Source organism: Notothenia rossii (genome assembly GCF_949606895.1).
Source record: "Notothenia rossii genome assembly, chromosome: 3".
NCBI classification, from domain to species: domain Eukaryota; kingdom Metazoa; phylum Chordata; class Actinopteri; order Perciformes; family Nototheniidae; genus Notothenia; species Notothenia rossii.
Window position 1 is genome coordinate 93,154,752 of NC_136901.1, and position 26,154 is coordinate 93,180,905.

Consider the following 26,154-nt stretch of genomic DNA (forward strand, 5'->3'; position numbering starts at 1 on the left):
CTCGTGTTGAAGCTTTAAAGAAAAAGTCTCATCTCTTCGAATCCGTTCACAGTCAAGTCAGTAACACTGTTCACATTTTCACAGCCCTAACGAGCTCGTGAGGGCTCTCGGCGGCGCCTCCTTTTAGACAAAAGGGATGAACCTCTGCTGAACTCCCTCCGCAGAAGAATCCAGAAAAAACTCTTAGTGGAGACTTTGAGTCAAACAGATAAACTCGAGTCAGATCTCACAGAGTTTTTGAGTTTGAAAGCTGTTCACAAAGCTGCCTTAACGTGGAGAAGCAGAACAAATCTCCGTATCTCATCCCTTATGAAAGTGAAAAGGAACTCAAATCACCCCAGAAACAAAAGTCCTAAAATATCTCCTATCATGCTATTTTTAGGCATTTATTATGGGACTCAGATATATATCAAAATATCACGCATTGTTTCTGATAGCAACGTTTCTGATGGGTCTAAAGCCAGCCCACATTTCCGATATTACGTAAGTTTATTAAGTGCATTTTACACATTAAAAAGGGCATTTTGAATGATAGAAGATCTTTAACGTATCGTATCGTTAACGTGGAGAAGCAGAACATATCTGTATAACTTCCCTTTTTCAAGTGAAAAGACTCAAATCACCCCAGAAACAAGGGGTCTTCCACCATATCCTTTAAAACATGACTTCCTCACAGCTACCATAGTCGCTCTCCACCATGCTGGAGCCATCGTAACTTCTTATGTTTTGTCTCGCGGGTCGAGTTTGAGGTTGCGCGGTGTTAGCTTGCGGCGGCGGGCTAACTTGCTCCGCGTACGACGGCATGGCGACGCTCAAACGCATGCTGAGTCTTTTATATCCGCCCGAAACGTTGTCCAGACTCTGGGTTTTGTGCTGCTGAGTTGGGTAGTAGCTCATGGCCGTGTACTCGTTTGGGCATTGTGTTTTGGGCAAAGGAAGCCCGTCTGGACCCAGGAAGTTGTCCAGCTTCTGGTTGCTGTAGCACGGAGGCAGAGGGGCACGGCGGTCGCCTCGTTCGAGAGGAAACGGGAAGCCGCCGAATCGAGAGTTTCGACGAGAGTCCATGGTGGAGGTGGGGGTGGGGTACGTGTCCTCCACGATGTCGAACTGAGGAAACTCCTGAACTGGAGCTGGGCGGCCGTAGTAGTCCGGGTCTGCAGGATAAACTGAGAGAAGAAAGGAAGATTTATCACAATATCATCTCTAGATAGACAAGTCTGACAGATCAGCCTATTACTGTAGTGCTTTTTAGAACATACTGTATTCTATGACATTTTATAGAATGACTTTTCATGAATAAATATATTGCGACTCTTAATGACTTTTTCATGACATTTTTCATGACTTCCATTACTTTTGATGACTTGTTTTATGACTTCTGTAGGATTTTTCCTTTAATAAGCTCTGATGAAAACACATATTTATGATACAAGTGTATGAATATTAGTTTTTTACACTTTTCAATAATCTTTAGTTAGCATCACATGTCTTCTAAAGGTGGCACAGCACGGTCACATGACTTCACTTCACCACCGCTAAGCTAAAGGTGGCTAACGTTGGGCTATAAAGGAACTACAGCACGGTCACATGACTTCACGTCACCACTGCTAAGCTAAAGGTGGCTAACGTTGGGCTATAAAGGAACTACAGCACGGTCACATGACTTCACGTCACCACCGCTAAGCTAAAGGAGGCTAATGCTGGGCTATAAAGGAACTACAGCACGGTCACATGACTTCACATCACCACCGCTAAGCTAAAGGCGGCTAATGTTGGGCTATAAAGGAACTACAGCACGGTCACATGACGTCACCACCGCTAAGCTAAAGGTGGCTAATGTTGGGCTATAAAGGAACTACAGCACGGTCACATGACTTCACATCACCACCGCTAAGCTAAAGGAGGCTAATGTTGGGCTATAAAGGAACTACAGCACGGTCACATGACTTCACATCACCACCGCTAAGCTAAAGGCGGCTAATGTTGGGCTATAAAGGAACTACAGCACGGTCACATGACTTCACATCACCACCGCTAAGCTAAAGGAGGCTAATGTTGGGCTATAAAGGAACTACAGCACGGTCACATGACTTCACATCACCACCGCTAAGCTAAAGGCGGCTAATGTTGGGCTATAAAGGAACTACAGCACGGTCACATGACTTCACGTCACCACTGCTAAGCTAAAGGAGGCTAATGCTGGGCTATAAAGGAACTACAGCACGGTCACATGACTTCACATCACCACCGCTAAGCTAAAGGCGGCTAATGTTGGGCTATAAAGGAACTACAGCACGGTCACATGACGTCACCACCGCTAAGCTAAAGGTGGCTAATGTTGGGCTATAAAGGAACTACAGCACGGTCACATGACTTCACATCACCACCGCTAAGCTAAAGGAGGCTAATGTTGGGCTATAAAGGAACTACAGCACGGTCACATGACTTCACCTCACCACCGCTAAGCTAAAGGCGGTTAATGTTGGGCCTGATGACGTTAAGTCGTCTCATTTAGACCACCAGTGGGGTGTTTACTGACCTATTATTATATGTCGTAGAACAAAACGTTAACATCTCTTCAGCTTGTGTTAACCACTGACCAAAAACACATTCAGAAAACCATCGACCTCCAGACAAGGAGAACAGAAGTGCTAAACTAAGTTTGGCACTAAGTTTTGAATAGTTGCAACACAGTGAATCAGCTCTCAGACTATCAAACTCCTGCTGTCACTGAACGAGGAACACTGGCTGCGTGGGACGGATTTGAACAAGTCTGGGGTTTTAAAAGTATTTGCATATTAAATCCTTTTTAAGGAAGGCGTGGGAACAGGAGGAAAGGAGCTGTCTCTACATTTATTTTATTATTTTAGACAAATTGCTCATGCAGATTCCCTGAGACTGTAAAAGTAGAATAATCCTCTTTTCTTGAATTAAAATCAACATTTAGACACTTCAAGGACGACCTTGATGAAAAGCTCTTTAATACATCCCTGTGCGCTCCTAACATTTCATCACTTTGAATTTGTCCCTGAAATTAATCTACAGCTAAGTCCCTAACCCTGAAATACTTTCCAAAGCTAATGAAATGTAACACCCAGTACACTTTCTAAATCTTCCTACGCAGGGTTTGCCAGCAGGTGTCGGATAAAAAGTTATTTCTCAGTTTTTTCTTGGAGATTTGTTGTCGACCTTGCAGCGAAGCTTCTGCATGCATGACGCAGTTATTTGTGTATTTGATCATTTGGACCAGGTTACATTTTCTAAATTAGCATTACACGTGCTGTTATTGACATGAATTCAGGTTTTCTGAAGAGGTTGTGACCAGGCGGGGGTTATCATTTGTCCTCAGGGTTTAAAATGAGCCCTCACTGAATGCAAACAAACAATGATAACAACACTGATAACCAGGGGTTACATTGGGGGATTTGATATGTGGGGGGGCTCTGTTTGAAGGTGTGAGGGGGGTCTGATTATTTGACATTAAGGGCTATACTGTATATGAGGCCCTAAAGTATCTGCTCCATTATCTGTATCAAATGCCCACATTGATGCCACCAAATTACAAAATCAAAATAGAAAGTACTACAAATAAATTAAATTACATCTTAAATTAGTAATATATCATTTTTACAAATATCCAACCTTCAAAGTTATATTTTAAATCAGCACTGCTCTGCACACTTGCTAAAGAACATTTGTGTGGTAATCTCAGTTCATTTGAAGGGCTGCGTGAGTATGGCCAAAAGTATGAGAGTAAATTACATGACATGTTACTTGTTAGATGCTTTTATCCAAAGCGACTTCCATACTCAATACTCAATACTGTGGACAATCCCCACAGGAGCAATTTGGGGTGAAGTGTCTCAGGGACACAACGACATGCTGACTGCAGTGGGGTTTGAACCTGTGCTCCCCTGATCCCAACATCAATGCACTATCCACTGCGCCACACGCCTCCCTAAATCTCACTGTAATCTATTTAATTATTTCTCAGCATTTAGCACACACACGCACACACACACACACACACACACACACACACACACACACACACACACACACACACACACACACACACACACACACACACACACACACACACACACACACACACACACACACACACACACACACACACACACACACACACACACACACACACACACACACACACACACACACACACACACACACACACACACACACACACACACACACACACACACACACACACACACACACACACACACACACACTATATCCGGTCACAGAGACCTGCTATTTTAAAGTCAACACATATCGACCCTAAATAGTCTATATTAAGAACGAGAGAAGTTTTAACGTATATCGTTTTTTGTAAACATATGACAAATGTGCGAGGGTGATGACGTCAGAGCATCGTCCTATGTTTAGCCCCGGACAGCCCCGGCCCAATTTAACCCCTGCTGATAGCAATTAAGCGCTAATTATAATCAACAAAAGATTATAAATCCCAGGGTGTTTGATTTGAGCTCATGGTATTTGACTGACAGGGAACACAGCGACGAGCTTCAAATTCCTCCCTTCATGCACAACATCTCGAGCTAGAGAGTATTAAAGAGACACACAGAGAACATTAGCAGAGAAAGTTGCAAGGTGAGAAACCAGAGTGGTTTTTAAGTAGAGGTGAGGCTGAGACAAATGATGGAGGAAAAGAGAGAAACCAAGAGAGTTTAAGATGGACGAAGAGGAGAGAAACAGATAAAAGATCCGGGAGAGAAGTGGTTTAAGAGTAGAGATGAAGATGGAGAGACTGAAAGAAAGATGGAGGTCAAAGGAAGATAGCAAGAAGGAAGTATAGATGAGAGGAGGAGGTCGACAAGATGTTTTAAGATTTAAAAGATAAAAAAACGTACCATATTCTGCTCATATTCATATCAGTATGTAGTGTCTCTACTTTAAAGAGTCCTCTCCTGCTGATGTTCAGGTGTATATCAGTATGTAGTGTCTCTACTTTAAAGAGTCCTCTCCTGCTGATGTTCAGGTGTATATCAGTATGTAGTGTCTCTACTTTAAAGAGTCCTCTCCTGCTGATGTTCAGGTGTATATCAGTATGTAGTGTCTCTACTTTAAAGAGTCCTCTCCTGCTGATGTTCAGGTGTATATCAGTATGTAGTGTCTCTACTTTAAAGAGTCCTTTCCTGCTGATGTTCAGGTGTATATCAGTATGTAGAGTCTCTACTTTAAAGAGTCCTCTCCTGCTGATGTTCAGGTGTATATCAGTATGTAGTGTCTCTACTTTAAAGAGTCCTCTCCTGCTGATGTTCAGGTGTATATCAGTATGTAGTGTCTCTACTTTAAAGAGTCCTCTCCTGCTGATGTTCAGGTGTATATCAGTATGTAGTGTCTCTACTTTAAAGAGTCCTCTCCTGCTGATGTTTAGGTGTATATCAGTATGTAGTGTCTCTACTTTAAAGAGTCCTCTCCTGCTGATGCTCAGGTGTATATCAGTATGTAGTGTCTCTAACTTAAAGAGTCCTCTCCTGCTGATGTTCAGGTGTATATCAGTATGTAGTGTCTCTACTTTAAAGAGTCCTCTCCTGCTGATGTTCAGGTGTATATCAGTATGTAGTGTCTCTACTTTAAAGAGTCCTCTCCTGCTGATGTTCAGGTGTATATCAGTATGTAGTGTCTCTACTTTAAAGAGTCCTCTCCTGCTGATGTTCAGGTGTATATCAGTATGTAGTGTCTCTACTTTAAAGAGTCCTCTCCTGCTGATGTTCAGGTGTATATCAGTATGTAGTGTCTCTACTTTAAAGAGTCCTCTCCTGCTGATGTTCAGGTGTATATCAGTATGTAGTGTCTCTACTTTAAAGAGTCCTCTCCTGCTGATGTTCAGGTGTATATCAGTATGTAGTGTCTCTACTTTAAAGAGTCCTCTCCTGCTGATGTTCAGGTGTATATCAGTATGTAGTGTCTCTACTTTAAAGAGTCCTCTCCTGCTGATGTTCAGGTGTATATCAGTATGTAGTGTCTCTACTTTAAAGAGTCCTCTCCTGCTGATGTTCAGGTGTATATCAGTATGTAGTGTCTCTACTTTAAAGAGTCCTCTCCTGCTGATGTTCAGATGTATATCAGTATGTAGTGTCTCTACTTTAAAGAGTCCTCTCCTGCTGATGTTCAGGTGTATATCAGTATGTAGTGTCTCTACTTTAAAGAGTCCTCTCCTGCTGATGTTCAGGTGTACATCAGTATGTATGGACTATATGTTGGAGCGTTAGCCAATAGGAGCGCGAGGGTTCCATAGTGATGTCACTATGTCACAATGTACTACTACATACTGCAAATAAGCACTTGAGGCAGGATTTAAAAAGTTATATTTAAAAAAACGTCTTGAAAATATTTCTATGTCCATAAACGGCTTCATGGTGACTGACAGTGTAATGGGGATTTATCACCAACAGAAGGTCCATCATTAAGTCTTTGTCTATCATCCTGCCAAGCTTTTTTTTAAAAACCAATTGTGTGCAGAGAACATGGACAATGCGGTCAAGTGGCACAAAAAAAACTGAGTGAAGAGGATTCAGCTGACGTCCACTTTAACAACGAGACGGATAACGACTAAGGTCACGGAGATTAACCCTCTTCATCTGTCTGGTGCATAGCTTATTGATCTGTTGCATGAAAGAAACATGCTGCACACAAAATCAAAAGGAAGACAGAGAGAGAGGTTAGGAGGGCAAAACGGAAGGAAGCAGGATAACAAAAGAGCAGAAGGAGATGGGGTGAGTAAGAGTGCAACAGGAAAGAAAAAGGTGATCAAAATAAAGATAATAAGAGAGGGTGAGACAAAGCGCCTCATGCGAGAACATTTTGTCTCCTAAAACTGAGGTTCTTTTTTATATGCGTTGGATTTGACACCATGCACGTACTTTAATAGACAAAACGTTGTCGGAAATGAGTCGCGGCGATGTAATTAATGGCGGTGTGCGTTCAAAAGATTGGGCCATTAACAAAGTTGTCTTCAGATTACCATGTAAAGCTCTACTTTGTCCACACAAATGATGGGTAAAAGTTATAAGAAGCCATTTCATACACTGGTATTTCTAAAGAGTAGGAATCTGTCACAACTATGAGGTGGAGATTCAGTAGAAGATGTATAGAGAGTAAGAGAAGGTGCCATGTTATTTTATGTGTCTTCAGTCAATCTTAAATTTGACCAATCACCTATTCGTCCATATTACAATGCTTTATTAGCTAGTTTGATTTAGAATAACAGAATATGGGGGTTTCAAAATGATGGGCCATTGGGGAAAAGATGGGCCGTTGGGAAAAAGATGGGCTATTGGGGAAAAGATGGGCTATTGGGGAAAAGATGGGCTATTGGGAAAAAGATGGGCCATTGGGGAAAAGATGGACCATTGGGAAAAAGATGGACCATTGGGAAAAGATGGGCTATTGGGAAAAAGATGGGCTATTGGGGAAAAGATGGGCTATTGGGGAAAAGATGGACTATTGGGAAACAGATGGACCATTGGGGAAAAGATGGGCTATTGGGAAACAGATGGGCCATTGGGGAAAAGATGGGCTATTGGGGAAAAGATGGGCTATTGGGAAAAAGATGGGCCATTGGGGAAAAGATGGGCTATTGGGGAAAAGATGGGCTATTGGGAAAAAGATGGGCCATTGGGGAAAAGATGGGCTATTGGGAAAAAGATGGGCCATTGGGGAAAATATGGTCTATTGGGAAAAAGATGGGCTATTGGTAAAAAGATGGGCCATTAGGGAAAAGATGGGCTATTGGTAAAAAGATGGGCCATTGGGGAAAAGATGGGCCATTGGGGAAAAGATGGGCCATTGGGGAAAAGATGGGCTATTGGGGAAAATATGGGCTATTGGGAAAAAGATGGGCCATTGGGGAAAAGATGGGCTATTGGGGAAAAGATGGGCTATTGGGAAAAAGATGGGCCATTGGGGAAAAGATGGGCTATTGGGAAAAAGATGGGCCATTGGGGAAAAGATGGTCTATTGGGAAAAAGATGGGCTATTGGTAAAAAGATGGGCCATTAGGGAAAAGATGGGCTATTGGTAAAAAGATGGGCCATTGGGGAAAAGATGGGCCATTGGGGAAAAGATGGGCCATTGGGGAAAAGATGGGCTATTGGGGAATAGATGGGCCATTGGGAAAAAGATGGGCCATTGGGGAAAAGATGGGCCATTGGGGAAAAGATGGGCTATTGGGAAAAAGATGGGCCATTGGGGAAAAGATGGGCTATTGGGAAAAAGATGGGCCATTGGGGAAAAGATGGGCCATTGGGAAAAAGATGGGCCATTGGGAAAAAGATGGGCCATTGGGGAAAAGATGGGCAGGGTAAGGTAAACACAAACACTCAAAATGCTCATCATGCATAAATCACACACCTTCGTAGTCCATGTCCCAGTGGTTCTTCCTGATGGAGTCGTTATCCGAGCTGGACGGGGGTCTGGGTGGGAGGTTAGGGGCCACGCTGCACACCACCGGCCCCTGCATCTTTGGGCAGGAAACCCCTCCCGAGGAGATGATCTGACTGCCAGGGCGCTGCAACCTGAACGGCGTGTTGTCGAGGTCGTTGTTGGGACCGACCAATGAGCTCATCTCGATCGGGTTCATCTCCCGCTTCTCCGCTTTCATGCTCTTTGTCAGGGTGGGGTGGAAGTAGCTGTGGGGGGAGTTATGCGAAATGTTAAAAGATGATACACAAAAAACCCAGCTACTAGTTGCAGTAAATAGTAAATTCATGGTTTGTTCTGCTGTTAAAATATGTATTACGGTTAAAAAATATACAAGGATTGACTAATACCATAACATTGGGTAATGTAGTGTAAAACCCCTACAACTTCACAGTAACAATATTTAAGATTTCCTGTTTTTGGATGGATTAAATTCTCCTCCATCTTTTCTTCTCTTGCTGCTTGGCTATTTGCCATTGGATGAACAAAGGCTTTATAATCAAGAAATAAACTGCTGGAAAAGCGTTGTTTTGGATCTTTCAAACCTAACCCAACTAAACCAAATCCAAACAGACTCTACTGTAGTTTTAACCTCGACTAATGGAATATGTTTGACTTTATAAACTTCACTTCAGACACAAACATCAGCTCTTACCCATTGGAGTCCTGCACACAGACGGGCGTCTTCTTCTTATTCTGGACGTAACGTTTCCTGATGCAAACGAAGATCCCAACCAAGAGAAGTAGTCCCAGCACGCTGACACTGATCTCCATGATCTCCATGTAGCCAATCATCGGAGACACCTGATAGGACAGCATCAATTAAAGATAATGTCTAACGCACGGTACCTATGGAAGTGTCATTGTAGGTACTAAAACACTAAACATGGTGAAGCAGCTTTTAGTTATTAGGCCCCAAATATCTGGAACAAACTCCCAGAGACCTGCAGGTCCGCTGCAACTCTGACTACTTTTAAATCCAGGCTGAAGACTTTTCTTTTTGCCGCTGCTTTTAATTGAACTATTCCTACCTCACACTGCTCTGTAACTTTTATTAATGTATTTTGTCTTTTAATGTTTATTTTATTGTCTTTGCTTTTTAATGAATGTTTTGAAATGCCATTTTCTTAATGTCTTTCATTTTTGTGTTGAAGGGTGTTAAATAAACTTGCCTTGCCTTAGACTGTTACTAATAAAAACAGTAGATCAATTCATGATATATGCTTGGACTTACATCACGCATCGCCTCACAGAAGAAGGAGTCACCTGTGAGTTTACACTCATATCCTTCAGGACACAGATTGGGCGAACAGCACCTGCAGGAGAAAAGGAAATGGGAGGTTTAGGATATTTTAAAGATAATCTGTAATGCATGTTATTTTGCTGATGATGTACTGCTGACTATCATAAACAATCCCTCGTCCTCTAAAACCTCAACAACCACCAGGAGAACAAATCTGGCAACTTTTTGCTGCAAGTGTGGATCCTGAAAATGTCACAAATGGATTCAGCTTTCTCAATAACCCACAAAACTACTCCAATATTGTCAAAATCAGCCAATATCAAACTTCTGTCCATATGGGCTATAATGCTGATTATTGCTAACAAGCAACAGCTAACACTTGGACTCAAAGAGCTCGAAAATAGAATACTACAGCGCTTAAGGTGGACCATAATGTTAGTAAGCATAATAATAATAATAATAATAATAATAATAATAATAATAATAATAATAATACATTACATTTATAAAGTGCTTGTCCTGGGCTCAAAGCGCTTACAAGCAAGTAAAACAACAAAAGTAGAAAGTGCTAAGCTAGGAGGAATAAGGGCAAGGGGTTAGTTGATTAAAGTTAACATTTAACAGTTGTTATGGATGTAAAAGGGCTGCATAATACACAGTATCATGTTTTATCTAAATCCCAATGGCAACAAGCAATTTGTTGTAATTAAAGGCAGCAAAGGTCAGAACTGAGCACATTTTAATATTTACGAATTTTTACCAAGTAAGATCGGATTGCATTATTTACCGTTAGTGCTTATTGCATATTATAATCAAGTCCTGCAGCGCTAGCATGTAACAAATAAACACGGATAACTGACAGTAAGATGCAGTTAAAAGTTTCATATGTAACATTTTAAGGATACCTGTGGACACAGATTTGCTTTCTCAGGCAGAAATCCTCTTTCAGCTACTCATTATTCAGGACATGTTAACATGGACATGGATTGTGGCCCAAAGATTAAATAAAAAATTACAGCAGGAAGGCGTGCACCTTGTCCCGGGAATCAAGGTTATATTTTACTGATAAGGCAGAGAGCTTCACTTCCAGACTCACGACCCAGAGGACGGACCTGCAGACCTCTGATTAACAGATGCCGCTGCTTCGATTCTGACAAAACCTATCTTTTTGTTTTATATAAAAACTGCCGGGTGTTCGGCTTTTCAAAAATAATTTCCCAGGTGCTCAAATCCCTCACTGTGCACAGAATAGTACATTGCAGTAGTTACAGAGCAAACAGAGCAAAGTCCAGCATGTATTACTTTTTCCTAGACAAGGAGATTCGTTTTTGGAAAGTTTCTTGATTAAATAAGTTGTCAAGTGCTTTATTTTATTTTGTATTGCACTCATTCATGTGGATGGTATTAAATTCAACCATTGAAGTCATGTGACCGTGCTGTAGTTCCTTTATAGCCCAACATTAGCCGCCTTTAGCTTAGCGGTGGTGACGTGAAGTCATGTGACCGTGCTGTAGTTCCTTTATAGCCCAACATTAGCCGCCTTTAGCTTAGCGATCGTGACGTGAAGTCATGTGACCGTGCTGTAGTTCCTTTATAGCCCAACATTAGCCGCCTTTAGCTTAGCGGTGGTAAGGTGAAGTCATGTGACCGTGCTGTAGTTCCTTTATAGCCCAACATTAGCCGCCTTTAGCTTAGCGATCGTGACGTGAAGTCATGTGACCGTGCTGTAGTTCCTTTATAGCCCAACATTAGCCACCTTTAGCTTAGCGGTGGTGACGTGAAGTCATGTGACCGTGCTGTAGTTCTTTTATAGCCCAACATTAGCCTCCTTTAGCTTAGCGGTGGTGACGTGAAGTCATGTGACCGTGCTGTAGTTCTTTTATAGCCCAACATTAGCCACCTTTAGCTTAGCGGTGGTGACGTGAAGTCATGTGACCGTGCTGTAGTTCTTTTATAGCCCAACATTAGCCGCCTTTAGCTTAGCGGTGGAGACGTGAAGTCATGTGACCGTGCCGTAGTTCATTTTATTATTTTGTGGAGCGAACCAGGGAGATGCTAACTTCTGGGTCGACCTAGAAAAGTACGTCATCACTGCACCCCTTTATTATAAATAGATGGTCCTCCCATGTACTTGTGAAGATAATTATCCAATTAGAATCACTGTGGTTACGCACTGAGTTAATCACAACCCTACCTGTGTCACTGATCACTTATAATCCCCACGAGGAGCATTGCAATCCCACAGGAGGCCGTAATGAAAGCAGGAATATGCAAATGCTGCTTTAATTTCATTCGAACGTGACTATTCCTCTTTGTAAGCTGCTGGTGGTGTGAGTGGATTAACATTAGGTTGTGTTATAGTGCCGAGTGTGCGCCCAATTAAATATGCATGCAATTTCAAGGCCATGCACAGCTTTTGAGGAATGCAAATGAAGTACAAGTGATGTTGCATGTAATAAGGGGTTGTGTTTGAGTTGTACAACCTTTGTATACGTAATAAGGATGAAGGTGTACTGGCCTAACAATTCCAAACATGTTGGGCATTTTCATTTTAAAGAAGATAATTGTAATCTTATCTAAAAGTTTCTAAAACAGCCTTTCAATTAATATTTAATTCTAAAACTCTCCGGTTAAACGAGAATAAATAAATATATATAATGCATTATCAGCTCTTGAGGGAAAACAAACACACATTCAACAGGAAAGAAACTAGAAAATGCAGTGAAAAAAATAAAAACGAAAGGACCCAATACCAAACCCTGTGGGACTCCAGATTTTACTGTCAATCATTTTCGACTTTCTTTCAGAAAAATGAACATTTGGTTGTTTTGAAATGACTTTACTGGACCATCCCTTTAATAGCATGTACCTGTATTGCCATGTAGTTTGTCAAGATTTTAAGAATATGTTTAAAGTGAATAAATAAAATCTGTGTTTACCGTGCTTCAGGGTTGTCCAGCGAGCAGTTGCACATGTAACCGTCACTCTTGGGCACACACAGCGTGCCTTCTTTACACGGATTGGAGACACACGGGTTGTTGTTGAGTTCGCAGCGGTTGCCGTGGAAGAGTCCTGAACACCTGCAGCGCGCCTCTGCAGAGAAAACAGAAAACACACAAAGAGATATTAAAAAACTACAGCCACAGGTTTCCCCTGAAGGCAAATAAATAAACAAAGCAAATGTCAACCCTCACCGCCAGAGATCATGAGAGTGTCTTTGATATTTGATGGTAAAGACTGTGTTGTTGTGTACCGACATGTCTGTTATTGGAAAATAGTTCCACAGAACATGAACAGCAAACATCATGCTCTGTGAGTCATCCAGGATCAAAAGGGAGAGTCATTCGTATTCCTTTTTTTTATTAATGATATGAACCTGCAAAGCAACTAAAGCTGTCAGACTGGAAATTACTGATGCCAAAATATCCCTTAAGAAAGTGCCTACATCTTGAAGGGTAAAAGAAATAACAAATCCTACTCGAAGTAGCAATAAATCAGAAAGAAAGACAACTTAACCCCCCCGGTGTCGAGAAACATCGGTGGATTTTTCTTTTTAAGTTTTAAAGTTCAAGTAAGCCACAATTTAATTTTAATTTTAAATGTATACATCACCAAGTTGGCTAAATCAATTGCATAAAGGACATCAAGTGAATCGGCCCTCCTACTTAACATCACTATTACTATCTTAGTTCCTCATTAGTGGAACGACTTTATATTCTGGGGAACAAATAATACAATTCCCTCTGTGGTTTTCCGCCTGTCTCATTACATTTCATCGACCTGGTGGGATCTTTTGGTAAATAATATTTATTTGTTGCTCGGCATCCCGCTCCAGAATTTGTGTGTGAAGCATAAAATGAAATGTGATTTAACGAGTTGACGAATAAAGTCCTGAGAGAAGTCTGTATCCTTTAGTCCACAGGGTCACAGGGAAAAAGCTCCTATTGTACTGACGGGGAAAAATAAATAATCCGGTTCACTGACTCTGAGATAAACCCTGTGTGTGGAAACAGAAGGCAGATTTTCATAGCAGGGTTTGTTTGCTCCTCTGAAGCCCTGAGATCTATATCTTCTATGGCTTTATTTCTGATTTTATATCCACCCTGTGCAAGGGAATAATATAACTTTAAAGCTTGAGCAGGAGTCTTTATCAGCTGCTACAGTATTTCAAGTAGAGAATAAGTCAAACCTGCTGTATTGTGAGACACAATGCAGAGGAAACTGATTGTGCTTCAAACCCCTCGGACTTCCATTTCTATCTTTTGTGTTTCGACAGATGCATTCAGCCAGTTAGAGATAACGGCAATAAGCAGGCAGCCACACAAAGGGCCGGAGGGTGATAACGATTTCAGGCCAAACTAATCTGTCATGGCTGACTGAGAGGCTGAGTAATAATAATAATAATAATAATAATAATAATAATAATAATAATAATAATAATAATAATAATAATAATAATAATAATAATAATAATAAGCAGGCCTGGGGTGTACAATATTTACTATTTTTTGTACAATTATTTAATTTTAATCTTTTCTTTATTCTTGTTTTCAATTTTGTATTTATTTTATATTTTATTCTCCATTTCTTGTCTTTTTTTTCCGTCCTGTGTTATTTGACTTTTCTTTGGTTTTAAAGGTTTTTTTTCCAACCACGAAGTGATGTGTTATTTAGGAGCGGGGTAGTATTTTGTGATGTGAATCACCTTTTGTATATAAAGATAGATTTCGATTTAATTTGTAATAAAGGATATAAGCTATACACCTATACTTTTTGGGGAAGTTTGAATAGCTTCAGGTCTCCTCTTCAGTCACTCACCTCCTCCAGAATCCTCCTCGCAGACCCCCTGGTTCTGACAGGGGTTTGTGTCGCAGACCCCCCTCTGGCTGCAGCATTGGTACGACCCGAACACCCTCCTGCTGCCAGGCCCCGCCCACTCCGACGCATCCCCCACTCTGATTGGCTCCCCGTTGAGTTGCAGGCCTTCCAAGCAGCCGCTGAAGTTGCCAAGGTGTTCTGGAGTGGAGGAAGCGAAGAGCAAAGCACCCTGGGAGTTCAGCATCCTGCAGGGCTGCGTCGGGGAGAGGGAGGACGGATGCTGCTGATCCAGGGTCAGCCTCAGGGCGCTGGAGTTGACCTCCAACAGAACGCTGTGCCACCTGCCGTCTGACACCAGGTCAGATCTGATCTGTATCACAGCGATGTTCCCACAGCTGAAGCGGAACTGCAGCTCTCCGCCCGCCAGCTGAAGAGGAGGAAGAGAGGAAGAGTTAGGAACAGTTTACTGTATTAGAGAATAACTGAGTTTTCATTGCCATTTGAAACAAATCTATTTTCAATTACCCTTAACGATCACCTGATCATAAAGTGTCGAAAAAAGTTCAGCAAAGCCAACAGAAAATCAATGAAATGGCAAAATATGTCGACACCTCAAAACAAGTTCAAAGGAACATTAAAAATAAGCTCCACGTTTACATCCATGTGTTTGGTTTTTGCATACTCTTCACTTCATTTACATTTACTTGGCATTTAATGCACACTAATAAATGATAATGTTATGTTCAGGCATCATGTTTTATAGATGCATTTGTCCAGTTATTGCAGAGTGTAATTATTCCCCTGGAAGTATTGATTGGGATGTTTGCAGGTCAGCATACGTCTCAGTGAAAAGAGGAATACATTGAAAGACAATCAATGTTCAAAACGCTTTTATATTTCTAAGTCTTAGCGGTAAGGATCCTTTGTATGTTCAAATAAAGTCACTGTTGAAATGTTTCAAGCTTTTGGTTTGTGTGAACTTTAGTATGGAGAGAGAATACATATATCTAGTATGTGGTGTGTTTTAGATTCAGTTTTTATGTAAGAAAATGTGATAGATTCTGTTATTATATAAAAAAATCTGGTTAGAGATTATATCTTTGGTGCTTAAGAAAAATGGTTATAGATTCAGTTTGTATCTTGGAAATCTGATTATTGATCACGTATCTATGAAAAAAACCCGGAACAGATTCAGATTTTTTGGAAACAACGTTTGGATATCGTACATTTTTCATGTACCAATATCTGGATGTAGATTCATTTTATTGTAACCAAGTAAGACATACCCAACGTTGTATGTATGTATATGCACCAGAGACACCAAGACAAATTCCTCGTATGTGTTAACGTACTTGGCGATAAACTTGTTTCTGATTCTGATTCTTACCCAACTACCCGTCTTTAATGAGGGGTTCAAGCTCAGAACAGTTCAAGTGAAACCATAATGCACTGCAGTAACTGGAGACTTCCTGCATTGAGAAGATTAACACGTTTTAACAATTAGATCCGCTCTCTTTGGTATAGCATGCTCTTTTGCTTTGGTTTACTGCTGTCACTACTGGTGACATTGAGCTATTCCTCAAGAGAGAAGTGATCCCTGACAGACAAAAACACAAATGATGTTACGATATGTGTTATGTAATCAGTACTATGTGCATGGAAACGTAATGGATGTGGTATTATATTGGTTTTTGTATTTATATGAGGGAATATGCATATCAATACAAGTATTTAGTATTTGAGTATTGCTGCTCTGCAGAGTTTGAATCTCTTTAAAGCAGCTGGATTAATCTGCGGGAGATCTCACGGAGACACATTGATTCACAAACACTGCTGCATGTTCTACACTCTGCAAACTCACATCATCTTACAGTCAATATTATGTTAGATTCTGTTCGCCTGCATGTTATCCCTTCTTACTATGTTGGTTTCTAAAAGCTAATGTAGACGCTCTTTAAAACAGACATTTCCAACGTGGTATCTTTCAGATGTTTAGTTTTACTCACAGTTGTTAGATGATATGCAACTCGTGTGGTTATTTAGAATAAAATACAATTTCTTCGACACATATCAAAAGAGAAAAATAAGTTCTGTTGGGTGATCAGTTTAAAGAATGAAACTGCGTTTTTCGTCAATGTCTTCCACACAGGTTGAACCATATCTGTGACTTTTAACAGGCATGGCATCATGGGAGTTGTAGTTTTTAGTAGTGGCCAAATAAGGGTACTACACTCCTGTTCTACTCCCTAACGTACATTGGGAAAGAGACGTCTGTGAATCAGCGTATAACACGTTTTGAACTAATTTAACCAGCATCAAGACTTTTACAGTCTTTATTTAAATCATTAGGGTCTAAAAGTATTACATCGAAGACTCTCACCACTGATACTTGAAAACATGATGTTCTGTTAAATGCTTCCCTGAACAACACTCATTCATTCAGTATTCCATCAGCCCGTCGTCTCTTTATATTTCTGCTCGTTCAGCGATCCTACGAAGAAGAAAGCCAGCAGCAGCTTTTATCTCTTCATGTCTCCTGCATGTAAAGAAGATCCATCTATCTACCCATCTATCTATCCTTCTATCTATCCATCTATCTATCTATCTATCCATCTATCTATCCATCCATCTATCTATCCATCTATCCATCTATCCATCTATCCATCTATCTATCTATCCATATATCCATCTATCCATATATCCATCTATCTATCTATCCATCCATATATCCATCTATCTATCTATCTCTCTCTCTCTCTCTATCCATCTATCTATCTATCTATCTATCCATCCATATATCCATCTATCTATCTATCTATCTATCTATCTCTCTCTCCATCTATACATCTATCTCTCCATCTATCCATTTTCAACTCAAACTCCACTGGGAATGGAGCTCTACATTAAATCACCAACCCCCCAACAGCACTGATTGAAAGGCAGCATGCTTCCTGCAGGGAGCTTTAATAAGATGCTATGTTTATGTAGTGTGCATGCTCTCTCTCAGGTGAGGCATGGAGAGCACCAGGTAGACCAGCTGAGCACGCTGATTTACATTTGGGTAACACAGGAATAGCTTCTGCAGTTGAGTTTATATGCAAATAAATGAGAAAATAGAGTACGGTCTCATGCAATGGCGTGTGCAGGCGACTTTTAAACAATTTCATTGAGAATTAAGAAGAACAATTTTATGATATATCTGCAATTATATGGATTTTTACAAATATTTGAACACATTTTGGTGTCTGTAACTTCTTAATTTGAGAGTGATTCGTGTTTTACGACTGTCCCTACTAATTGCACCATACAGTGTTTGATTGAATTCATGTTCCTTTAAAAAATATATTGTTTCATTTATTGTATTATTTAAATCATTCAATTATTGTTCAGTATTTTTATTACATCACATGTCACTTGTTAGACGCTTTTATCCAAAGCAACCTACATACTCAATACTGTGGGCAATCCCCACAGGAGCAATTTGGGGTGAAGTGTCTCAGGGACACAGCGACATGCTGACTGCAGTGGGGTTTGAACTTGTGACCCCTAATCCCAACACCAACGCACAACCCACTGCGCCACAGCCTCCCATATTATTATATTTATTATTTTGTACTTATTCACTTTGTTGTAGCTGTTGTTAATTTTTGGATTAAAACAAAAATAAATATATTTGTTTACCTCTTGCCTATTTTACTCCCCTATACTCCATGGTACCATATACAGTATATCATATATACTACTCATACTATAATATAACATGTTTGACCTAAATCGAATTCCTTGTTTTTCTGTTTATCTGTAGTGTGCCATAAAGCACGCTGAGCTTCATCCTATCAAATACAAACCTTTATTAATATTAGTATTGCTTTTAGGAAGTCGCTCTGACGTCACCACACAATGTAGGATAGGGATTTCTCAGATAACCGTGTTATTAAATCCCTTTTGAAGCCGTTTCTGCTCACAGTGAAGAGAGCAGACACCAAAGACTGATTTTAAATTCATCCGAGGATCAGAACGAGTGGAAATCACCCCGGGGACACGAGGAGAGCTGCTCTGTGTAGAGGATTATTCATGTCTCATAAAGAAGACAACACTTAATCATTCTCTGTCAACTCGCCTGTTTAATATTGTGCAGAAGACCTTGTGTTGTTGTAACGCCCAACGAGGCGTCCGTCCCCTCGAGGGTTCGGCACATCAATACATGTGAAAGATGACACCTGGTTATCTGCAGCTTCTTTGCTCAGCGGGTGTTTTCCAGGGAAAGGGCAACATGTGTCTCACGTGCAGAGGCATATTCATCATCTCACTTCAAAAGGGCATTGATGAGATGATTACGCTGAATAAACAGGGGATAATAAACCAGATGTGTATCGGCGGCGCTTAATCCGCTGAGGAACTTTAAATATGTGAGTTTAACGCTCCCGTCTGATACATACTTGTCAACCCTCCCGATTTTCGCGGGAGACTCCCGATTTCATTGCCCTCTCCCGGTTTCCTCCCGGGGTCATATTTCTCCCGATTTCTGACAAAATCAGATTTACTCAGGACTGTTTCCACTCGGACTTTAATACAGCTACACCATTGTTTGGTTTCCATGGTAACACGTCTCTTTAGTAGCGCGCGCAACTGAAAGTCTGACAGGGTGAGGCAGTCACAGAAAAAAGAACAAGTATCGACAACTACTCTACTCTCTGCTCACTCCTTCCCTGCCCACATATATGCTCCATCAAGGATGGTGCTACAGGCTGCACTTAGAACTACATTAAGCATGTTAATGTTAATCTAACAGCTCCGGCGATAAGACTAGAACCCCGCCCCCCACCCCCCATTTAGCATTTTGAAATGCTCCCGATTTCTGAGGTCTGCAAGTATAATAATAATAATAATAATAATGCATTACATTTTTTATTAGAGCGCTTTTACAGGTGCTCAAAGCGCTTTACAATGACACATAACACATATTAGACATGTAAGAGTCATTACTGTGGACATTACCCAGAGGAGCAAATACGGATAAAGTGTCTTGCCCAAGGACACAACGGCCTGACGCAGTGGCGGCCGAGGCGGGATTCGAACTAGAGTTCACCAACGCCCCTTGATCTGATGACCAACGCTCTAACCACTGCGCCAAAACCGCATACAAGTATGGTCTGATATTCAATCAGGAGTTTCGCGCAGATAAACACCCGCTGCCACGCAGAGATAAAGGAGAGCCGTATCAAAAGTGTTATCATCTGCAGGAAGAAGGGTTAAGAGAAGATAACTCACTTGATTCACGCTGCCTTTTTCCGTCAGTAGACGATATGAAAAGGCCCAGGACAGAGCTGGTGTTTCCCAGAGAAGAAGGGGTGAAGGTCAGATTTTTCTACAGGTTTATTGGTGCATTCACACTCAATTTTATAACTCAATTGTCTCGAGAAAGCCAATCAGCGGTGAGAGTCTTCGATGTAATACTTTTAGACCCTAATGATTGAAATAAAGACTGTAAAAGTCTTCATGCTGGTTGGTTAAATTAGTTCAAAACGTGTTATACGCTGATTCACAGACGTCTCTTTCCCAATGTACGTCAGGGAGTAGAACAGGAGTGAAAAAAAACTAAAAAAAAAACTACAAAAAACTACAACTCCCATGATGCCATGCCTGTTAAAAGTCACAGATATGGGCAACCTGTGTGGAAGACATTGACGACAAAACTCTGTTTAATTATTTAAAATGATCACCCAACAGAACTTATTTTTCTCTTTTGATATGTGTCGAAGAAATTGTATTTTATTCTAAATAACCACACGAGTTGCATATCATCTAACAACTGTGAGTAAAACTAAACATCTGAAAGATACCACGTTGGAAATGTCTGTTTTAAAGAGCGTCTACATTAGCTTTTAGAAACCAACATAGTAAGAAGGGATAACATGCAGGCGAACAGAATCTAACATAATATTGACTGTAAGATGATGTGAGTTTGCAGAGTGAAGAACATGCAGCAGTGTTTGTGAATCAATGTGTCTCCGTGAGATCTCCCGCAGATTAATCCAGCAGCTTTAAAGAGATTCAAACTCTGCAGAGCAGCAATACTCAAATACTAAATACTTGTATTGATATGCATATTCCCTCATATAAATACAAAAACCAATATAATACCACATCCATTACGTTTCCATGCACATAGATCTGATTACATAACACATATCGTAACATCATTTGTGTTTGTGTCTGTCAGGGATCACTTCTCTCTTGAGGAATAGCTCAATGTCACCAGTAGTGACAGCAGTAAACCAAAGTAAAAGAACATGCTATACCAAAGAGAGCAGATCTAATTGTTAAAACGTAATCCAGCAGCTTTAAATAGGTTAAGAGTCCGCGCAGCAGCAATACTCAAATACTAAAAATAGAAAATAAAATTAATTAATTAATTAGTATTATTTTTAATTTTGCAATTTTTTTTGTAATGTTTTTATATTTTTCTTAATATAGTTCGCTATCTGTGTTTTTTTATTTTTTTACTTTAATGTATGCACCACGACACCAAGTCAAATTCCTCGTACGTGTCAACCTACCTGGTAATAAACCTGTTTCTGATTCTGATTCTCAAACCAGGTTTTGTGAGAGTAAAGCTAATGTTTACACTGCTTTGAAATGAAGACAATTGTAATTTCCTTGCTCTTTTATTTGTCATTAATTGCTGTATGAGTCCTCAGGGAGGTATTTACCTGTAGCGCCCCCCAGTGGTTGGTGTTGTTGGTGGACACGATGACGCCGTGCTGCTGGGAAGTTTTAAACCTCAGGGACAGTTTGAAGTCCTGGTCGTCCTCATCCACCCTGTGGAGGTACTTCAGGTACGATTTACCATCAAACCTCACCGCAGACTCTGAAATACAAAGATAACTGAGAGTGAGATGAAAGAAAAGCCAAAAAAGGTTAAATCACTTCCTGTTGGAGGGTCTGTGACCACCCGATCTGCACCGCGCAACCGCAAGTTGGTCCGCCATTAACGCATAAACTATATCTTCAAAAAAGTGTGTTGGTTTTTGATCACATTTGTATATGATAATGTATGAAGTCAATAATCAAATGTATATGGGCCTAACAGAGAAATTCCAAAGCTGAGACAGACCTTTCAGATTTAGCAGTAACTGTCATAAGAACAATCTCATAACAGAGTTCTGGTCTTGAATCAACTTTTTTTATGAAAAATATTATACAAATACAACAGACAAAGTTTGGCCGAACTAAATCATTTCTAATGTTAAATAAATGAAAACCATTCACAGTTAAGAATTATATATGAATTATTAATGCCATAAATGATTGCATTCATGTACAGTTTCTTATTTTTCCAGTGTGATAGCTGTCAAACAAAGTTAAATCCATTTCTCACTTATTCTAAGAATGTACCAGCTAAAAGGCTTTCTTCTCAAATAATCGGGAAATTACGTAAAAACAAAACTCATCTCCCCGTTTTTTCCCTCTTTGTGAAATGCCTGTGTCTAACCCTAACCCTAACCCTAACCCTGTCCTACTTTGGCTGCTGTACGTAGCTGTCCAATATGGCAGACCAACTCGTGCTTGCGCAGTGCCAATCGGGTAGTCACAGGGTCTAATAACTTCCTTTTTGAGGGTTTCATAACTTCCTGTTGCAGTGGTTGATTACTTTGGTAACACTTTATTTTGATAGTCCATAGTTAACACTCTATAAGTCATCAGTTGACATTTAGTAGCATGTCAACAGTGCATCAGTTGACATTCAAAAGCACCGTTCAAACCGACAAGTAACTAAGCATTAGTTGATGATCAACAGATAAGCAACTAAAGTTTAGTTGAATATTTTTTTCATGTTGTGTTTTGGTAGATGCCCATTTACCCCTCGATGCTTCACATGCCTTTAAAGTAACAAAAAAAAAAATATATTCTTGTTTTCTTCTCTCTTTATTGCCAAACTCTCATAAGTCAAAATCGGTTTCCGATATAGTCAAAATAAAGCAGCGATAACAGAAGATGTTCCACAGGGACGAGGACTCTAAACAAGCTGATAACGAGATTATTCCCTAGAAAGCCCGTAGCTCTAACTCTCACGCTGTCTTCACTAATCCTGTCAGGAATGCCCACAGAAATCAGAGCGGACGATCCGACGAGGCGCCGCTGAGCAGACGTTGGATATTCTGTCGGCTGGAGAGAAGCTAATGGAGGGCCAGTATTCACACTCAACCTGATCTGATGTGTTGTTGGAAAATGTGTGATATTGGACAATATAAATACTGTCGTGGCCTCCTTCCTTATTTCCTATCAAGCCAATAGACTTGTTTTCTTTTTTTTATATTTGTGTTACTCACAGTTAATGAGTTGCTTGGCCTCCGATGGTTTGGATGATACCATCGGATGCTCAAAATGCTCAACATAAAATAACAAACTTTTTACACATGCAACAAAGGAAAGAGGCCTTTACAATAGTCAGAGGGAAAAACTCCAATAAAATAATAAACAACGTAGGTATTCTTTCAGAAGTTAAGTCCATTTCTCACTTATTCTAAGAATGTACTTAACCCACTAAAAGGATTTCTTCTCAAATAATCGTTAACCTGTGTTTGGTGACGACTGCATTTGTGTGGCAAAGAGATATAAAGTCTGAGTTCCTGTAGATCAGGGGTGTCAAACTCAAACACACAGTCGGCCAACATTTTAAAATTGGGTACTAGTGGAGGGCCGGACTGGTTTATTGACGTATTGAAATGAACTTATTGCACATATTAAACGTGGAACTAACAAAGCTTAAATGATTGCCTATAAAAACAACATTAAACATTAAATAATCAGTTGCATTAATTTCTTATGGCTCTATCTGCAGCTTTTCCAGAGTCATTTCTTATGATTACATTTTCCCACAGGCCAACAACAGCTTCAACAAAACTATTTCCCTCAAAGAGAAACCAAACATGCCCTGTTGTCCTGAGAGAGAAAGAGCAGAAGGAAACATCCATTAAACTCAGTGAGCTGCTCTGTGATGCTAGCTCAGATACTTGGCATCTCATCTTGGGTGCAAGGTCATCAATGTTTGGGCTCAGGCTCTGAGCTGAGGAGACCCTCAGGATGGAGTGAAGGTGTGCGTGCAATACACCGGCGGACCAGATCTAATAGTAATTAGAAATTATCCTGCGGGCCGAAATTAAATCCACCAAGGGCCTGATTTGGCCCCCGGGCCTTGAGTTTGACACATGTGCTGTAGATGCTAACACGTACCGTTGCAGGGGCAGACGCTCTCCCAGCTGTGCTGCGGGGTGATGTAAGCGGCTCTGGCGGTGGTGAAGTGGTTGAGTCTCTCTGAAGTCAGTCGGACGGCGTTCCTGCAGCCTCTCGTCGGACAGCCGGCGCCCAAACACCCGTTGTGTTTCACTCTGAGGATGCTGAGCCCCAGAGAGTCCTCCATGTCCGTTATGATGCCTGAAGAAGAGAGATCAGGTTTACAGACTGCACCATCAAACAGACATCTCAAAGGGATTACATGGTTTGTGTCCAAATGAACGGATACCAAAAAGGCTTCGATATTTAGAACGTCGTAATTTTTTACATTACATTTTTCAATGAACATATAATTTCATTAACTTGTTCCAGAAAGAAAAGTTACCCAAATGGTTGTTTATGCTGTGATTAGTAGGCTAGTTCTTAGAAAGAAGCAGAAGAAGAAGAACCAGAACAAGGAGAGGAAGGAGTAGTAGTAGAAGAAGAAGAAGAAGAATTAGAAACACTAGAAGAAGGAGAAGAAGAAGAACCAGAACAAGGAGAGGAAGGAGTAGTAGTAGAAGAAGAAGAAGAAGAATTAGAAACACTAAAAGAAGGAGAAGAAGAACCAGAACAAGGAGAGGAAGGAGTAGTAGTAGAAGAAGAAGAAGAATCAGAAACACTAGAAGAAGGAGAAGAAGAACCAGAACAAGGAGAGGAAGGAGTAGTAGTAGAAGAAGAAGAAGAATTAGAAACACTAGAAGAAGAAGAAGGGGAAGGACAAAGAAAAGGAAGAAGAATGCTATACGTCACATTTTTCTGTCACATTTTTGCCAATTTAAAAGTCTCAATATTTAAACTCCCTGATAGTTCACCTGCGAGTCTGTTGTTGGGCAGATTCTGCAGGAGTCCACCCTCCCTCCTGCAGGTCAGCAGAGCCTCCAGCCCCCCGCCGTCCGGCAGCTGCTGGAGGCTGACGAGCAGCACCTCCTGTCGGGGGAAACCCAGCGCCTGACCCAGGCTCCTCTGAAGACCTCTCCAGTGATCACCCAAAAACTCCTCCGCCGAAAACCCCACCATCTGCAGCGTCAAACCCGAATCCAGCGCCCTCTGATCGGCCGCCCAGACGTGGATTTTGACCCCGGCCGAAACGGCGAACTTCCCATCGGCAACGCTGACGTTGAGCGAGTACGAACCCTCCTTCAAGGCAAAGGAAGGCAAGGTTATTTATATAGCACAGACAGGTAATATTGTAGACCGGTCTTTTCCACTTTTTAACGTTCTCGGTCTTTATGTCAAGACCGGTCGAGACTGTTCTTGTCATCCATCCATGGTCCAGACCAATAACGTGACTTCCCGTGACTCCGAATCTTTAAGTTGGTCTCGACTACAACACTACTAACAGGAACACGGTATAGGCTCTGTCGTGTTTAAGGACTGGTTCGTGGATCAGAAACTGTAAACAGACTTGGACTGTTACAGAAAGCCTCGATAAGTGCTGCCGTAAAGTTGCTGTTGTTGCGATTCCAGCCTTTGGTGCGCCGGAAGAAATATATGTAGCACCTTTCAACACACGGCAATTCAAAGTGCTTTACAAAAATAAAAAAGACATTAAGAGACCTTGAGGTTTTCATCCGCCCAGATTTTTCCGTCCGCCTGGTCCACAGAGAACCTTCCTCCGTCGGGATGTTCTGACAGCAGGGAGTAGGTGATAACATCCTGCAGATCCTGGTCCGAGGCGTGAAGTCGTCCGATATAACGGTTGGAAAACAGCATGTCAAAGGTGGTGATGAAGACCTCCAGAGGAACCACGGAGGGAGGGTACTTGCTCTGCTCCGTGACGTTGATGTTGACTACGCAGATGGAGGAGAGAGGAGGATGGCCGCTGTCCGTCACCTGATGGCACATGGAGAGAAGTTATGTCTTGTTAGCCATTTTCAGTTTAGGTCAAGCTTGTGTTGACCACAGACTTTATTTCAGGCCAAGAACACGTTCAAAAAATGACTGATTTAGAGAAAAGCAACCCCAGAAACGCTAAAATGCTAACTCAGTCACCTGAAGGGAAAATGGACAGAAGTGATGTCTTGTTTGCCATTTTAAGTTTAATTCACCAGTTACTGTCGTAGTTTATGTCGTAGTTTATGACGTAGAACAAAACGTTAAGATGTCTTCAGCTTGTGTTGACCACAGACCTTATTTCAGGCCAAAAGAAATACTGATTTAGAGAAAAGCAACCCCGGAAACGCTCAAATGCTAACTCAGTCATCTGCTGGGAGCCTGGAGAGAAGTTACCACTGAAGTGTAGGCGGCGGGACGATTTGTCCCCCCCTGATCAGACTCGTTCCCACTTTGCCTGTTTTCAAATCTCGATTAAAGACCTACTTGTTCTCCCGTGCTTTTGGAGACTA

At 41.1% G+C, this 26,154-nt stretch overlaps 1 protein-coding gene across 1 annotated transcript in view; it reads right to left on the reverse strand.

Annotated features, from left to right (window-relative positions):
• Nucleotides 1-485: 485 nt before the first annotated feature.
• LOC307033081 (protocadherin Fat 1-like) overlaps nt 486-26,154 on the reverse strand; it is a 70,566-nt gene continuing 44,897 nt past the window's right edge. The window contains exons 10-19 of the mRNA XM_079671350.1: nt 25,367-25,642; nt 24,622-24,946; nt 23,768-23,968; nt 21,244-21,401; nt 14,531-14,957; nt 12,652-12,805; nt 9,704-9,785; nt 9,125-9,273; nt 8,401-8,678; nt 486-1,166 (exon numbers count right to left, since the gene is read on the reverse strand). Coding sequence (XP_079527476.1) covers nt 655-1,166; nt 8,401-8,678; nt 9,125-9,273; nt 9,704-9,785; nt 12,652-12,805; nt 14,531-14,957; nt 21,244-21,401; nt 23,768-23,968; nt 24,622-24,946; nt 25,367-25,642 — 2,562 coding nt within the window. The 3' untranslated portion in view covers nt 486-654. The remainder of the gene's footprint in view (nt 1,167-8,400; nt 8,679-9,124; nt 9,274-9,703; nt 9,786-12,651; nt 12,806-14,530; nt 14,958-21,243; nt 21,402-23,767; nt 23,969-24,621; nt 24,947-25,366; nt 25,643-26,154) is intronic.